At 41.9% G+C, this 18,540-nt stretch overlaps 1 protein-coding gene across 2 annotated transcripts in view; it reads right to left on the bottom strand.

Moving 5' to 3' along the window:
• The window catches only part of DMGDH (dimethylglycine dehydrogenase), a 67,919-nt gene that overhangs the window by 18,509 nt on the left and 30,870 nt on the right, over positions 1-18,540 (bottom strand). For both annotated transcript variants that reach the window (XM_027769957.1, XM_006143524.3), the window contains exons 10-14: positions 18,360-18,525; positions 17,753-17,883; positions 14,703-14,920; positions 12,960-13,117; positions 10,410-10,469 (exon numbers count right to left, since the gene is read on the bottom strand). In XM_027769957.1, the coding sequence (XP_027625758.1) occupies positions 10,410-10,469; positions 12,960-13,117; positions 14,703-14,920; positions 17,753-17,883; positions 18,360-18,525 (733 nt within the window). The remainder of the gene's footprint in view (positions 1-10,409; positions 10,470-12,959; positions 13,118-14,702; positions 14,921-17,752; positions 17,884-18,359; positions 18,526-18,540) is intronic.

The following is an 18,540-nucleotide window of genomic DNA, read 5'->3' as shown; positions in this document are numbered from 1 at the left end:
GCACATGCTGGATAGAGGCAGAAAGAAAGAGACAGGAGGAAGTGAGAAATCACCCGCCAGGGGAGATGACCACGTCCCAGTCTTTTCTCCTCCATTCTCCTTTCGGGATTTTGGGCGCACCCACTCTTGCACCTGGTGTGTTTTTCAAGCCACCAGGTCCAGGGCTCAAATAGGAGTTGGCCATGTGGGATCCAGCTGCCTTAACTTCCGTACTACCTGCTGGCCCAATATTTATTCATTTTAAATAGCAATAAAAATTATTAAATGCTTGTAATATGTACTAAATATATATTTTTTAATTGCCAGAGGGCACATATTGCTAGCCAGGGAGACACAGAGAAACACAGAGAGGAGAAACCACCCTCCATGGGGTACGGGCATGCTGCAACCTTTTCTCCATTTCTCAGTCTTGGGATTTCTGGCATGCACGCATACACTTTGGTGTGTTCCTCAAGCCACCAAGGCCAGGAATAGAACACAATCTGCCATGTGGGATCCAGTTCCTGTAACCACCATGCTATAGGGTTGGCTCAATATGTACTAAATGTAACACTGACATACATGAAAACAGTAAGTAGATTTTTTAATGAAATGAACTCATCTCTTTTTATCTCTATTTTTAAAAATTTTTAATTTATTTTTTATTTTTGGAGAGGTTTTTCGCTACAGGGCATGTGCGCTCGACAGAGAGACAGAGAGACAGAGACAGAAAGTGAGAAATCACCCCCCGGGGGGACGGCCAACCCACAATCCCTTCTCCTCTATTCTCCTCTCAGGATCTTGGGCACGCATGCACATGTGCCCGGCATGAGTTTAAGCCACCGGGTCTGGGAATCAACCCATGGTCGACTACATGGGAGTATAGCGACATAGCCACTATGTTAACTGCTGATCCTTCTTTTTATCTCTGTTAAAAGCACTTATATTGGGGCCAGAAGATGGTGTGGTGGTTACATTGCTAGACTCCCACATGGCTGACTACAGTTTGAATCCTGAACCTAAGGCTTCATTTAGTGAAGTACTTCTTTTTTTTTTTTTTTTTTAAATCTCAACTAATACTTAAATTTATGAGTTGGATATTGTCTTCATTTTATAGGTGACAAAACTGAAGTGCTAATAGATTAAGCAGTTTGTTAAGTCTTAGACCCCAATGGCAGAGCCATGATAGAAATTCTTAAGTAGTTCTGAGCCCCCACAAATAAGCAAACAGTGCTAGGCCCCAAGGATTCTCGGTCTCTGTCTTCAGAGATTTGAGTCGGGCTGAGGTGTCATTCAGGAATATGGGGTGTGATAAGCTGTGTGCAGAGCTCAATACAGAGTCCTACAGCAGAGGGGTTCCCGACACTCCTTGTGGCTTTAATGACCAACTGTACACGAAGATCCAAACCCACACCCCCAGAACAGAGCTCTCCACAGCCCTGTGCTCTGCTGCCTTCTGGGACTTCCTGTGTGGATACCTCAGGACCCTCCAGCTGCCCATGTCCTCGCAACCTCCCAACCACACCCTCCTCCTGAGGGCGCTAGTTTATTAACTGCTCTACATCGCCATCACCATCCCGACACATGCAGCCCCTCTGCAGGCTCCATCCTACCCTCTAAATATCATTCACACTTTCCTTCTTCTCTAGCCTACAGTCACTGGTCAGCTGACATCTTCATCATTTCTCCACTGGACTTTTTCAATCATTGGAAAAATGATCTCCCATTCACTAGACTAACTCACCTTTTTTTTTTTTTTTTTAAGGAAGAAAAAAGATTGTGGCATGACTAGGCCCTTATAGGGGATGTTTTCTCCCTCCCCCCCATTTTCTCTCTCCCTTGTGTGCAAACATATGTCCCCTGGTATAAAAATTGGGTAGAGATTCGTTCAAACACTTAACAAAAGAAGAAATAGGAATGGTAGAGAGGGACATAAAATGATGTTCCACATCATTAACCATTATGGAAATAAGTTTAAAACATAATGAGATGCCACTACCTAACTCTTAAAATAGCTCAGGATCAAAAGACTGACCACGGCCTTTTGGCTGGAATTGCCATCTTCCAGTAAGTCACTAAAATGACAAACACAAAGGGAAAGACGAGAGGCATCCATAGATGTCCTGTATGCCTTTTAGAAAACATGGAGTAGGACCGCAGACAGTTATGTTGCTGGGCTCTCACATGGTCGACTGCCGTTCGAGTCCTGTATCTGGTGACTTGAGACTAACGCCAAATATATGTACATGTGTGCCCAAAATTTGGGGAGAAGAATGGAGGAGAAGTGATTGCAGCATGGCTATCCCTCCTGGGGGGTGCTTTCATGCTTTCTGTCTCTCTATCTCTCTCTAGTTCTTTGGTGAGTATATGTTCCCTATACCAAAAAAAAAGTCTCTCTCTCTCAAAAAAAAAAAAAAAAAAGGAGTGGTTCCTTTGGCAACATATAGAATCTACAAGAAAGGTGATATTGTAGACATTAAGGGAATGGGTACTGTTCAAAAAGGAATGCCCCACAAATGTTACCATGGCAAAACTGGAAGAGTCTACAATGTTACCCAGCATGCTGTTGGCATTGTTGTGAAAAACAAGGGCAAGATAATTAACATGCGTATTGAGCATATTAAGCATTCTAAGAGCAGAGATAGCTTCCTAAAACGGGTGAAGGAAAATGACCGGAGAAAGAAGGAAGCCAAAGAGAAAGGTACCTGGGTTCAACTAAAGCGTCAGCCTGCTCCACCCAGAGAAGGACACTCTGTGAGAACCAATGGAAAGGAGCCTGAGCTGCTGGAACCTATTCCCTGTGAACTCATGGCATGATGGGTGTTAAAAATAAACAAACATTGGTCTATAACAATTTATTGTTTTAAAGTCTGACCATGACAAGTATTTGGCAAGCATGTAGAAGAGCAGGTACTCTCCTCTCCATACTGCTGGTAGGTGTGTAAAATATCCAACGGCATACCAACGGCATACTGCCATGCCAAACACTTTCTTAAAAAGTTAACATATTTGCCATTTTATTCCGTCATTCCACTCCAAGGCATTTATCCATGAGAAAGGAAGGTGCATGTCTGTATAAATAGTTGTATGCAAATATTTATAGCAATTTTATTTATAATAGTCCTAAACTGGGAACAACCCAAATGTTCATCATTATCAAGTATATGAACAAATCGTGGCATATCCACACAACAGAATACTACAGAAAGGAAAAACCATTGATATACATAACAACGTGAATGAACCCAACTAATTGTGCTGACTGAAAGAATCCCCACACAGGACTAGCAGTTGCGTAATGGCTATGTCGCTGGACTCCCATGTAGTTGACTATGGTTCAAGTCCCAGACCCCATGGCTTAAACTCACGCTGGGCACGTGTGCGTGTGTGCCCAAGACCCCAAGAGGAGAATGGAGGAGAAGGGATTGCGGCGTGGCCATCCCCCGTGGGGGGTGATTTCTCCCTTTCTGTTTCTCTGTCTCTCTGTCTTTCTGGCGAGCGCATGTGCCCTATAGCAAAAACCTCTCCAAAAAAAAAAAAAGAATCCACATGCAAAAAAAGACTTTGTACTGTAGGATTCCATTGATAATGATTTTGCATTTAGTCTAGAAATTGAAAAATAGTCTAGTTTTGGAAGTCAGAGCAATGGTTAGCTGGGGACAGAGGCTGTGGGGTGGGGTGGGAGGTAGGGCTTACAAAGGGGCAGGAATGATCTGTGGGTGAGGGATACATTTACTGTTTTCACAGTGATGATTTCACTGGTGTATGCATGTACTAAAATGTATCAAATTGTTTGCTTTAAATCTGTCAATTTATTGCATGTTCAATTATGCCGTTAAAATAAAAACAATATAAAGCAATCTAAAAAAAATTACTTCAATTCATTCTCAGACATGGGTTTCCAGGGATTTCCAAATTTTAAAGCAGTCAGCTAAATAGCACACTTAAGCTTCTAGAGTAGAAATAAAGTATTGCTTCATAACAGAAATTGGATATAGATGAGGATAAAGATTCAGTGGCTGTTAGTTTAATATATTCTGACAGATGTTTCAGGAATGATAAACTATACTTCAGCCTAGCTTTTCTTTCTTCCTTTTCTTACCTTACCCTCCCTCCTTATTATTCAGCAGTGATAACAAGCAAGATAATAAGGATGTCTTGATTAAAATTACATAATTATGTGGCTCATAACAATAATATGATACCCCTGTCTATAACCACTATGTTACGTGGTATTTCACAGAATTTTAGATTTGCAAAGGGAGCCTTCAGTTTATAGCTTAGAAATCTCAGGCACAAAATGGAGTTAAACGGTTATCCCCTGTCACACAGCTAGTGTATAGTGACTTTAAAAAAAAAAAAAAAAATCACCAGGCCAGACCTGTGGTCTGGTGATTAAGGCAGCTGGATCCCGTGTGGTTGGCTAGCCATGTGGTTCGAGTCCAGACCCAGCAGCTTAAGAAACACACCAGGCACGTGTGTGTGTGTGTGTGCCCAAAATCCTGAAAGGAGGGGGAGAGGTAGAAGAGACTGTGGTCTGCCCTGCTCCACGGGGAGTGTTTTCTCACTTCCTTTCTCTTCCTCACTCTCTGGTAAGCGCATGAGCCCTCTAGCAAATTGGGGGGGAAAAATCACTCATTGCGCAGTTCTAAAAGAAGAAAACAAAGATTCAGAGAATATCATTAGCCAGTGGCCCAGCCAGAAGACATCGCAGATCTGCTAATTTAAGGTTCTGGAGCACTGCCTCTGCTCAGTCCCCCTGCTTTCTGCTTTCCTGTTATTCTCAGGATCACAGCTGATGTGACAATAAAAGAACTAAGACAGTGGTGCTCAATTTTTATTGCACCAATAAACCATCAGTGGAACTTCAGAAACAACAACAACAACAACACCAAAAAAACAAACAAACAAAAAACCTGGGTCCTCACCTCTGAGTGGATCGAACTGGTTTGGGGTATGTCAAAATGTTCTCAAACTCCATCAAATCTACTCTGAGGGTTTGTTATGACAGATTGCTGGGCTCCACCCCAGCAGCTTCCGGTCTGGGGTCTGGGAGAGTACCCACCACTTTACATTCTCTCAGTCTCCCAGGTGACATAGATGCGGCTGATCTGCAAACCCAGAGAGCCGCTGGGATAGGGCAGTGGGTAAGCTTTTGAAGTTCTTCAGGATAGTAATGTTCAGTCATTTGGAAACTACGATCTAAAGCAGGTATCCACATTCTTTCCTAGGACAGCTTGTGTTATTAAAACAAAACCCAAAAACAAGCCTAGCTGCAGTACTGCAAGGGAGTGGGGTGTGGGGCCCCCGTACAGTGGCTGAGGCCACATGGGAGGCGCAGGTATGGTTCCTGGTTCAACTTCAACAGGCTAAAAGGCCGGGTGAGGTGGCACACTCCACGGTCCTCACTAACTGGAAGTGGGAGCAGATGGGTTGTGACATGGCCAGAACCTGTCAGCAATCTCTCTCTCTCCACTCCCATACAATAACAGCTAATGCCCGAGTCTCTACACTAGAGATCCTTCTAGTATTCTTATATACAGCCTGGGCCTTGGGGTTATTATAATTATGAGAGAGAGAAGCAGAGGGAGACCACAGAGAAGAGAGAGAAATATCTTAATAGGGTCTCGCCATCCTCCTACCCAGCTTCCTTGTTGGCTAGGACCTCGGGTGTACGCCACCATGCCCACCTGTTTGGGTTGGGCTGAGAACTGAACCTGGGCCTCCCGTGGGGCCTTAGCCTCTGCCTAACAGTGCCCTCACATTTGCACCACTGCAGTTAGCCCTAAGCCTTTGGATTTTTTAAAAGCAACATATAATTTTAAAAATCAAACCCAGATGAGTCTAACGTCTAGCCAACACTGGGTGTCAATGAACATTTTTTTGGCTCCTCAATTCCTCTAATCATTAACTGAAAATTTCCCTTAGACGGTTGTATACTTTTTACCAACATACTGGAAATTCCTTTCTACCTTGCTGTCTGAGAACAATGGCTTCTTTCCACTCGGATGTTCTCACAACAGCTGACATTGAATACCAAGGCTGTGGTGGGCCTACCAGTGTGCTCTACTTTACCAGTTTTTTTTGTTGTTGTTGTTTTATTTTCATTTACTGAATAATTAGGTTTTAAGTAATCTTTCCTCAAAAGAGTTCCCCTGCTTCCTAGAATCAACCTTGCTTTATAACTTGTGGGCCACATACTACAAATCGTATTTTATTCTGTTTGTAAGGTTAGGCATGGGGGGGAAGGGAGAGGTAGGAGAGAGAGGCAGAGGAAGCAGCACAGGGAAAAAACGAAACAATCCTTCAGATCTGCGTAAACCTGCTGCCCTTAGTACTAGATTTTTTATGCTGTTGGTGGGGGTTTTCCGGAAACGGACAAAGATTCAAGAATTCCAGGAGGAAAATTCTAAGAGTGCCTATGACTCCATTGGAAGGCAGCTGATTTTCCTTCTGCTCTAGATCAATGCATTTCTTCCATTTCTAACAACAACGGAAAACGCCACCAATTTTTTCTCCTAAGTCACTTCCTTTGGAACAAACCAGAATGCATTATGAGTTGTTTTAGGTAAAGGGAATTTAGTTATAGTACATTTAACAAGTTTATAATCAAATACGATCATCCCCCCAGATCTGCAAGGGATTATTCCAGGACCCCCACATATAGAAAATCCTGATTCTCAAGTCTCTTACATAAAATGGACACATAGGGACCAGCAGGTGGCATGATGGTTATGTTACTGGACTCCCATGTAGTCGACTGCGGTTCAAGTCCTGGACCCAGCAGCTTAAACTCACACCAGGTATGTGTGCATGCAAACCCAAAATCCCAAGGGAGTAGAGATGAAGGGATTGAGGCATGGTCGTTCCCCCGGGGGGTGGGGGTGGGGTAACTTCTCGCTTTCTGTCTCTCTGTCTCTCCCTGTCTCTCCTGAAAGTGCCCACACCCTATAGCAAAAAATCTCACTCAGAAAGAGAAAAAGAGAGAAGAAAGAGAAAGTCAAAAAGCGGCCACGTAATTGCATGTAACCTACTCACATTCTCATTATTCTTTAAGTTACCCTTAGTTTACTTACATGTCATCTTAGCCTCACGCAAGTGAAAAGGAAAACAGAGACCTCTTCAGCATGTCTCTTTTAGGGTGCCATCTCTTCCCCATTTCAATACCATTGGCCTGGCACGGCTGCACCTACGGGTGGTTGGATCTGAGGATGTGGAACCTTTGGATACTGAGGCCCAACTCTGTTTTCACTTACGTTGCAGTTTTGGTAACTGCCTCTTTTCGGGACCTTATGGCTCACTTTCTATGAGATGGCACCTGCTGCACATTGCTAGAAACCCTCCTCACGCAGAGCCGCACCTTCAGAATTAAGGCTAAGAATGTATTCTACCACTTAAGCTCCTGAAATACAATTTGGTTCCAGTTCCGAGGGACCTCAGAGCCATCATGAGTACGTCTTTAACATTTAGACCCGTGGCTTAGGGAGTGTTTAACAAGTGGCACCGAATCGATGCTTGCTGGAGGAACGGATATGGGCACCAACTTCGCGGAAGCCAGTGCCAGTGGTACCATGCTAACACGACCCTAAGCCGCAAGGGCTGTCACGCCATCTCATTTCGTGGCCAGAAATTTCTCCAGTCCTTCATTTTTCTTTTCCCTACTTTTTTTTAAAAATCAGTTTTGACAAGAACACAACTCTCCTTAGTGAAGCCCGATGGTCCATCTCCTCACCCAGCCATTTTCCTCCTTAAAATAGGCAAAGCACTTACTCTGATCGGCTCATAAAACACAGAAGAGGTTATCACGAAACATAGGAAGGCATCACTTATTGGTACTCCGTGCAACAGCTACAATGAATCTTTCCAGAGAAAGCAATTCCTGAGTAGTTTTCTAAGACCAGCAAGCCTGATATGGGAGAAGACCTTTTGGGGGAAAATGCTGGGTGAGAAAGCTCCACTATGAGTTCAGAGATCCTCGTTCCGCTAAGACAATGTCACCGGAGTCTGTGCTTCAGTTTCCTCGCCTGCAAATGCCAAGGGGAGATCAGATCATCTCGGGGACCCTTCCTAGCTTGAGCACAGCCAGCCTCTCTCGATCACTTTCATTGTGGAACCGCTTAAAGGCCAAAGCGGAAAATTCGACATATTTGTTTTGAAGGAAAAGCAAGGGAAGAATTGATTTCAAACCATTGTAAAATGCCAGATTTCTGTTTTGTTCGTTTGTTTTGGTATCAGATATAAATATCCCTCTGTATTAATGACTGTTTCTGTGTTCATATAGCATCGATTTTCCAAAGCCACATAGAGGTGCAGTATATTATCCTTTAAAACTTATGAAGTCAGGGACCAGCAGTTGGTGTAACGGCTAGGTCACTGGACTCCCATGTAGTAGACTGCGGTTCGAGTCCCAGACCCGGTGACTTAAACTCATGCCAAGCGTTTGTGCATGTGTGCCCAAGATCCCGAGAGGAGAACAGAGTAGAGGGGATTGCAGCGTGGCCATCCCCCCTGGGGGGTGATTTCTCACTTTCTGTCTCTCTGTCTCTCTCTGTCTTCCTGGCAAGCACATGTGCCCTATAGCAAAAACCTCTCCAAAAAAAAAGAAAAGAAATTAGCAAGCATGGCTGTAGTTAGGTTGATGCTAACTCACCACCTGCATCAACATTATTGGGAAAAAATGGCTCAGTAAGGGCCAGGTCCTTGGGCTACTTGGAACTTCACTCAGAAAAATCATTAGGAATTAACTTGGTGACACCTGAATAAGAGCCAGCAAATCAGAAATCATAAAAACATGCCATCCATCAAAATCAGTATCTATGAAGCAACTAACTTCATTCTGAACTGAGCTTCGGTTGTTTGGTTACATAATTTAAAAGAACTAATAAATCTGCAATCCACACCTTCTAATCATCATAAAAAGAACTTTTAAAATCAGTTTTAATATGAAGAGATCATTTATTTATACATTATCCCCAAACAATAATATCCAAATACTGAAGCAAAATAATCAATTATCTCTCTACCTATCAGTGACCAACAACAGAAATTTAGTGCTTTCAAGAGTCAGGGCATTTTTATCCTTATTTTAAACAGCTAAGACTTCTGTTATCACAAGGAACAATCTGCTGGTAGGGTCTGCCCAAATTCCAAGCACCTGCTTTCTCTGGTCTGGAGGCAGATGGTATATCATAAAAATAAAAGCCATGGGGAAATGCACAGAAAGACAGCCCCTTTATAACTCTTTAGGAAGCTATTATTCCTAAAATCTAATACTATAAATATACACAAGGTATGCTAATATCGTAGCTCAGAATTTGGGAACTGATGCAGGAGCATTCCAATAATTTCCACAGCCTGATTCACATGCATGTGTTCACATATTTCCACAGGATGGGAAAACAGTCTTTAGCTTCTAAGCACCTAGGGCAGGACAGTTTATTTTGGGAATTCAAACAAGTACCCTACACAGCAGCAGCTGCCATCCCTACCTTTTAATATACTACCAGTGACTGCAACTCCATTCAGTTCTTTTATAGTAACTCTTATGCGCCGCTCAGTGGGATCATCTCATTTATATTAATAGTTGTGGGAATTACATATAGATGAGTTCAGTTGTAATAAGTTGGCTTCAAGATGGGCTTTGCCACAATAATTTTGTAGGATAGTGCTTCTCAAACCTTACGGGCATCCAAATCTCCTGCAGAGCTTGTTAAAACTCAATTTTGTTGGCCCACCTCCCAGAAAGTCGGATTTCATAGGCCTGGGGTGGGACCTCAGCAGGTGCATTGCAAAGAGCTCCCAGGTGGTGCAGATGCTATTAGTCTGAGGTCCGCACTTTGAAAACCACCGATGTAAAGGTTCCCTTTGGAGTGTTAGCATCAGTTCTGATTCTTTGGAACTGTATTGGTTTCTCAGAAAATGCCCATTTAATGCCGGATGCATTTGAAATATATCCTTTGCTTATTCTTATGTTGAAGTTACATGCGAAGACAGTTATTAAGCAGATGGCAAGGCTGCTTCATGCTGTAAGCACCCAGGGAGAGTCAGTGAAAGCTGTATGTTTGATTAGCTAATACGCCACTTTACAAGTCAGCGGGAATTACCGTAACATACACAAGGTGGCGCAATTCCCACAAAAATGGCTGGCGAAATCTGAGAATCATCTTATTAATGTTTCTCTTAGAATTTATATTTAGAGTTAGTCTGTAAAGACTATATTCTTCTATCTTAAATCGACAAACACACTCCTATAATGTGAACCGATCCTATGTTGACAAAGGCTTAATAAGAGGCAATTGGGTGATGCTCAATTTGTGTTCAGTCACTTCTGCTATAATCACACTTGGCTAACTTGTAAAGCCTGGCTCTGTCACGAGTGATCGTCATAATGCTAAGATTTACTTCAAGCACACTTTGGAATGTAAACATACCTTATTCAACTTGACAAAGTATTCCAGTCCAGCTTCCAAAGGGTTTGTGTCACAGTTCATCTAAAAGGGAAACATATTTTAAATCTTAGTGCAGACCATCTCAGTAACATCTCTAACGTGTATATGTGTGTGTGTGTGTGTGTGTGTGTGTGTGTGTGTGTGTGTGTGTGTGTGTGTGTATATATATATATATGATGGGATATATCATATATATATTAGAAGAGAGAACACTTTCTGAATTTTGAATACAGATTTTGAAAAGGACAAATTTTTTGACTGGTTTCTACAGCAACTTTTAATCTAAAATTCAAATGCAGACCCCCACAACTATTGCCACTTGAATACAGCAAATATTAAAACTAAATTCGAGTTTGTGTTAATAGTTTTTTCATTTCAATAAACATCTGAGGGTTAGCACATGCTGTTCCTTCCAGAAACAAGACTTTCATGTGTTTTTAAGTAATAATTGTGAAATTATTATAACTAGATCTTACAAAGTTATTAAGTAATCTCCCAGTCTTAATCTACCAAGAGTCACAGTAAGCAGGAGGAAAGCAGACGGTAGAAAAATGGCTGCTATAGAGTTTAGGATGAGGCCCAATCTTATTTAAAAAAAAAAAAAAATGATTAATTACAGTATACAAATCAAAGATAAAGCAAATATTTGGCAATAGGTCCGGAGTTAATTTTTTTCTTTTCTAAATTTTTCTAGAGAGTACATGCACTCAGAGAGACAGAGAGAGAGGATGGTTATGCCACAATCCCTTCTCCCCATTTCTCCCCTTCAGGTTCTTGGACATGCAGCAAACACACTCAATGTGCTTGTCAAGTCTCCAGCCAGACTCAAACCATGCAGCCAACCATGTGGGACCAGCCACCTTAACCACCACGCCAGGGCCTGGCCCCAGTGGATTTTATTTCTCTGTTTTTGTTTTTTTTTTTTTTTCACTATAAAGAACTAGTCTAAACCTAAAAGGTACTGAAACTTTTAAAGACAACATAGCACTTACATAAACCAAGTTAATAATATTAATTTGTTTTATATGATATAAAAATTGGCCTCATATTTCTTAGTCAATTTGAGCTGGTCTAAAATTATTTTTGATTCGCAGAAGTTGCAGAATTTCAAGGAAAAGAAAAACAAAGCAGATTGATTGCAGGAATTACACTAGAGGGACACTAGAGGGCGCACCGACACCGCTGGGAAATCAGAGGTTCTGCGACAGAAACCGCAGCCAGAGGAGAGCACAGCCAGAGGGAAAAAAGAGAAGGTAAAAGGCAGGAGGATGGAGAACTACTGAGCTCCCAAAGGGCTGTGTCTGCTTCTTCTCATTCTTGGGAGATGTGGAGACAGAGGTGCCCTCTGTCTCCCTGCAGTTGGCCTTACCTAAGGCCCCAGTGGTAGGTCTAGAACCCCTAACAGAGCACCTCTCAATAGAACTTACCCAAGGGCCCTTCTTCTTTCAAGGTCTCCACCTCAAAGCCCACTTACTTCAGCTTATAGTCTACATGCCCAAGGGTCCCTGCCTAGACTTTCAACCCACTTTGCCGCCAATGCCATTCATTTTATTGTGTACCTGATACTTTACAGACCCTTTCTAATATCTATAATAATCCTGCAGAATAAATATCCTATTTTATAGAATATCAAACAGAGACTCTGGAGAGGTAGCCCACATGGCTGGGATGTGGTAAAAGATAAATGTTTACCCAAGAGGTTCCCCTCTGAAGTCCCTGTTTTACCACTATCCCTGGTACCTAAGAGTCTCACCGTCTTCCATGGAAACAACTAGCAAATCTGAAAAAGTGTGCAGGTTCATAGTCAGCCCGCCATATGGGGGTTAAAATAGGAGAACAGGGTTTGAAGCATAGATTGGTCACTTCTTGTGTAATCCGCACCAAGTTGTTCACTGACCTTAGGGTGTTCATGTGTGAAACACGGGTAGGCGAGGAAGAGCTTCATGGAGAGGTGAGAGGGTAAATTAAACCGTGCATGTGAAAACGCTGTGTAAGTGGTAAAACACTATAGAAATAGATACTCTCATTACTGTTAGTAATGATAACAGTGGAAATTAAACCGTGCATGTGAAAACGCTGTGTAAGTGGTAAAAACACTATAGAAATAGATACTCTCAGCTACCATTACTAACAGTGGTGGGAAGGCTAGGCCAACGCATCACCCCTGCCCCTTGGGAAGAAGCAATGTAAATTCACCAGAAGGTGCAATGTAGGAAGAAAATGAGGTGGGCAACACAGCAGGGGAGGAGGAGAGAATTTGAAAAGCGGTGCTCAGATCCCTGGGGTAGGATGTTTGGGCCTTTTTGCCAATCAGGAGGAATTAAGGTAGAATAAATATTATGTCAGAATTCCACTGAACTTTCAACTAGGAAACTGGAGTGAAAATCTCTCCCCCTAATTAAATACAATTGTCCGATAGTGTGTCATTTCTCTTACAGCCAGGGCCAACTTCGGTGCAGGTAAAAGTAGCACTTACACAAAAATCAGATACAAAAAATGTAACAGTTTAAGGAAGATGCCAGCATTTCAAACCTCTGACCCCCAGGCTCGGAAAGCTTTCTCCAATCTTAAGGCATTCATGGCATATGTCCCAAAATTGTCAATTCCCTCCTCCTGGCCTGCATTCATTATAGCGTCATAAAGTGTCGCAGAATCCTCTTGTCTGTGGTACAGCTCCCAGCCCAGCTCACCTGCAACAAACCCACAGGGGCCACAGCAGCGTAAGAACAATGGTCACTAGGCCTAACGTGCATTAGCTAAAACACATTAAAGAGGAGAAACCCCACTTAGGCGAAACAGGTATTGTTGGTTTTTAAAAGAGCAATTCACAAAAAGTTGCCATCCAACTCCACTGAGAGCAGCCTGCCTTATCACAGGAGGATTCATGCCCCGTCCTGAGTCCCACACAGAGGGTGGCAGGCAGGGTGTCCCTCTTCTCATGACACAGAAAGACGTAATGCAGGAGTTCATCTCCACTTCAATGCCAGCGTCATAATGGGGCTTGACTATTTTCTTTTCTTCTTCTTTTTTTTTTTTTAAGAGAAATTTGTGCTATAGGTTGGGTGAGCTTGCTGGAGAGACAGAAGGCGAGAAAACGCCCCCCCCCTCCAGGGAGGAGGATGGCCATGCCACAATCCCTTCTCCTCCATTCTCCTCTCAGGATTTTAAGCCACTGGGTCTGGGACTCAAACCATGGTCGACTACGTGAGAGTCCAGCGATGTAACCATTATGCCATCTGCTGGTTCTAAGGCTTGACTATTTTCAGGGACAACGATGTTAGGTGAGTAATTAATGTGGCATAGTTTTCCTAGATAAGGAATTCAAGACTTAGACACTCCAATTCCCAAACTCATGGCTAAGAATCACAAAGCTTAAATAGTAAGAATTATTTAAACTGTTTTCCTTGGGATATCCATAGTCTTTGACTGCTTCCACTTTCCACTTCTTCACCACTTAGTCATTAAATTCACTGTTAGATCCATGGATAAAATCTAAAGAAATGAAACCCAACCCAAACCATCCTGTCTGTTTTTTATTTTGGTCACCATTCTGCCAAAGTTAGATTGATTGAAAAAGTGTGAGAAAAGAGTGTGGAAGCCCAGGGAATACCTATGGCTTAAATACTGTGTGCTCTCCTTATTCCCCAAGGTCAAGGGCTCACGGGGATGCGTACTTCTAGGACACCATCAGAAGAGGAAGAACATGGAACTGAGAAAATGCTTGGGCACTAAGTGCTCCTTCTGTGAAGGGACAAGAGGAAGTTAGAAGAGAACCCAGAACATTAATGGCGAACTGAAGAGCATGCATTCATTTCTGCATCAGATACCTAACATGTGCAAAATTAGTGCCTGGTGAAGACTTGCTAGTGAATCTGTAGCCTGCAAGGAAAGATGGGTCATTGGCAATGCTCTAAGAAAGGCGCTTGATACATTCAAGATGGTCTCTACGGCAGTCTCCAGAAAACCATCCTGAAGGATCCAGATAGAGTCTGCTGGCCTGAATATTCCAACAGCCATCGTCTTCCCACTTTCTTATCTACCTTTCCAAATGGGAGGCAGCTATGGACTGCTGAGACAGCTGGAAATGTATGGAACCACTCTCAAGGCTAGCAGTAAACAGACCTGTGGTCAAAGTTGAGTAGAAGAAATCTTCCTCCAAAGTCTTACACGTGAGAGTCCAGCGATCACACACACACACACGCACACACACACACACACACTTTCTGTCTCCTTTTAAATTCCAGAAACTTATTCTAGTCAATTCCCCATTCTTACCAGTATAAGATATCCTAATAGCAATGACAGGAATGTTGGCAACCTTTAGTGACTTGGTTTGGAGAAACTTGAAAACACCGTCACTAAGATCTTCAGAGGTCAGTTTCTGAAGGACCTTTCTTGCATAAGGCCCTGCAACTCCAAGGACCCCGAGTTCATCAGTTATGTTTTTAATTTCAACATCATATCCACCTTTAACAGCCTCTTCTTCAATCCACCTGCATTTGAGTCAGAAACGTTGTGTTAAACATTGCCTGAATAATGCAGTTTGGTAACATTATTCTCTGAAGACATGCTTTGTGTCTAGAATATCTGAAAGTCCCCAGAGTGTCATTTTATACAATCACCTGATTTTGAAAGTTGAGGAAACCAACTCCCTGAGATGTAATTTTTTTTTTTAAATCACTCACTCATAAATTTGGGGAAATTTTTTCATAGTTCAGAAGGAGCCTTCCATTTAAAGAGCTCTGTCACACAATTCCTTTAAGTAGTGACAGCCCTATTGCATTTAAACTAATGATTCAACCTTCACAAAGTAAGTTAAATCCCAATTTTCTCCAGTACCCATACACAGGAGGCACTTGCATCACTAAAGGTTAATAACGTACCTGCCATTAGATACGTAATTGTTCTGATAGTCACAAGGAAGAGACAAAAACTCTAGTTTCAATTTCTAAGTCTTGGTCAGTTATTGGAATTCAGTTCTCAGGCTGGATTAGCATTTATCAAGCAGTCCCTGAAACTATGTAAGTCTGTCATAAAATGTTCATCTGGATTTATGTAATGCTAAGCTGAATGTAGGGTGTGGCCCCAGTACATTTTGGATTGGCGTGTGTAATTTGCATCACTTTACAACTAAGGTCAGTGTGAGACGTGTATTAAATAATAATGGCCCAAGTATTTTTGGAGTACTAGACTAAAAACTACAGGTGTTACAGTAGACTAAAAATTCATGCAAAGGTTGATTTGGCTAGTCAGCAATTTAGACCCAGCCGTAGGCCAGAGAGCACAACACTCCCAAAGGGAGAAGATAAGTTAGGAATGCCACTTACAAAAGCAACCAATTATGAGCATCAGAATCGAAAGGACCGGCTTGAGCAAGTTACCTGAAACTAAACTTTAGTTTCCTTATTTGGAAATGGGAACAACATATACCTTACCAACTAGGAAGAGAACTAATTTAAATGGTATCTAAAGGGGTTTTGGCACATTAGTGATGCCTAGTAACTGGGACTTCATATTATCAGAAACATGGAACCAGGGAGTGGTGCCGCAAGAACACGTGATGCTCTGTGAGGCCATCCCACATGGAAAGGTTCCAGGTTCGTGTTCAGAGACCTCTGAGTGTGCTGGGCACACGTGTGTCCATGACCTGGGGCTGGCTGAGGCTGGGAGTGGATTGCGGTGTCAAAACTCTGTTGGCGGTGCTGTCTCTCTTATTCTCTGTATCTTATTATTATTATTATTATTTATACATTCAGTCACTTGATTGCAAAGAGACTTTACCCAGCATGATATATACCTCCGTCCAGGACAGTTGAAAATACTATATACCTCATCATCAACAGGTAATAAGCCATACCTGTGTCCCACAAATGTCTTACCTTTCCTTTTTTCCCCCCAATTTTCCTTTCCTACACTCTTCCCCTCTTTCTTCTTTGTCCCTAGTGTCCCCCTTTGTCCCATAACAACTTTTATGTCCTCCAGCCTTTCAGTCTCTACCATAAAGTGCGGACAGTTGGTATATGTTAAGTGGAGACATGCAATGTCTCTGTTCATAGCCTGACTTGCTTCACTCAGCAATAAATCTTCCATATTCGTTCACTTTCTATCAAATGTCAGGGTCATGTTGTTTTTTATGGCTGAATAGTATTCCATGGAGTCTATGTGCCATGCTTTTTCAATCCATTCATCTGTTTGTGGGCATTTGGGTTTGGTTCCATGTCTTAGCAATCATGAATAATGCTGCAATACATATAGACGTGCAAGTGCTTTTCCGACTGAGTGCTTGCCTGTCCTTTGGGCAGATACCCAGGAGGAGTGGAATTGCTGGATCATATGTAGTCTATTTTAAGGTCTTTGAGAAACCTCCATATTTTTCTCCACAGTGGTTGGGTCAATTTATATTCCCACCAACAATGTAGGAGAGTTCCCCTTTCACCACATCCCTGCCAGCACTTAGCATTTTTTGTGTTTTTAATCTTTGCCATTCTGACTGGAATTAGGTGGTATCTCATTGTGGTTTTGATCTGCATCTCCTTTATAATGAGGGATGTTGAGCATTTTTTCATATGCATTTTGGCTGTTCATATATTTTCTTTAGAGAATTGTTTATTCAGCTCATTTTCCCATCTTTTAATTGGGTTAATAATTTTCTTCCAGGTAAGCTGCTTGTGTATTCTGGTTATGAGTCCCTTATCTGAGGCACAGTTTACAAAAATATTCTCCCATTCTGAGGGGTGTCGAGTCACACTAATTACTGAGTCCTTTGCTGTGCAGAAACTCCTTAATCTGATGTAATCCCACTTGTCTATTTTGGGGATTATTGCTTGTGCTTTAGTGATCTTGCCTAAGAAGTCTTTGCCTACCCCTATGTCTCCCAGAGTTCTCCCAGTGTTTTCCACCAGTAATTTTATAGTTTGAGGTCTTAGGTTTAGATCTTTGATCCACTTTGAGTTGATTTTTGTAAATGCTGACAGATAGGGGTTCTTGCTCCCTCCTCTGGGGAAGGTGTCTTCCTCCACTCCCCACCCGGTCACGGCTCCTCTTCCCCCTCCCCCTCCATTTTCCTGGCTCACTCCTCCTCTTCCCTTCTCTGTCTCTATGACAAAATGTTATTAGAACCAGTAAACTCTATGGATGAGTGATCTTCTGGGAGGAGGGAGACGGGGGTTCTTGCTTCAAATATTTTCCTACAAAAGGCATAAAGTTCACTTGAAACATGTTTAAAAATTAAAGTTATACTTTCAAGTACTGACAAAAAGAAAAACTCAACTAAGGATGAGTCAATATATGATAGGCCAAACTTCTCTTATTAAGTGTGTACTTACCTAAGATCATGAAGTTCTGATCCAGAACCAGTTATTAATAGAAACTCCCCGGGAGACTGGTGAGAAACAGTCAGCTCAGCATACACTCGACCTTTAGGTGTTAACATGTGACTGATGTTTGTAAAACCCACCTACACAAAAGAATTTAAAATTACCTCAGGATGAAATTAAAATCTTTCATATCTTTTGAAGATTCATTTAAATAGAAATGTGGGTGTTACCAATGAAAGCATCTGACTCATCATTTGTATCAACTGTATGAAAATCTGTAAACCTAAACCCAAGATTAATTTGAAGGTCTACATTTAAATAGTCATTTAAAACCATTTGTCCTAAAAGTCATGTTTCACTTAATTGCAGTCAATTTTAAGTTCTCATTGACACAATTAAGCAAAATTATAAGGTACTTGGATGGTAATTTACTCAACACAAATTTAAATTTGAAAATTAGCTCTTATATTCTTGATTAGTTAAAGAGTTCAGTGTTCATATAGAAGTCATTAGGTGAATTAAAATAACATAGTGGTCATGAAAGAAGAAAAAATAAAAGGATGAAGAATTAAATAGGTCAGATTCCTGGACCTTGAATCCTTACAAGGCTATTTACCTTTGGAATGACATTTGCAAAGAGATGGTCCAACAATTTAATGGAGTCTTGGCCTTTGATGTTGAACTTGCCAAACGGTGACAGGTCAATCACCCCTACTCTTTGCATAACCTGTTTATACTCCAAGCCCACAGGCTCAAACCAGTTTGTGCGTCGAAAACTTGGCCTGAAACACAAAACT

This window comes from Tupaia chinensis, unplaced genomic scaffold (assembly GCF_000334495.1).
Source record: "Tupaia chinensis unplaced genomic scaffold, TupChi_1.0 Scaffold000099_1, whole genome shotgun sequence".
Taxonomy (NCBI): domain Eukaryota; kingdom Metazoa; phylum Chordata; class Mammalia; order Scandentia; family Tupaiidae; genus Tupaia; species Tupaia belangeri.
This window is presented reverse-complemented; position numbering and strand designations above follow the sequence as displayed.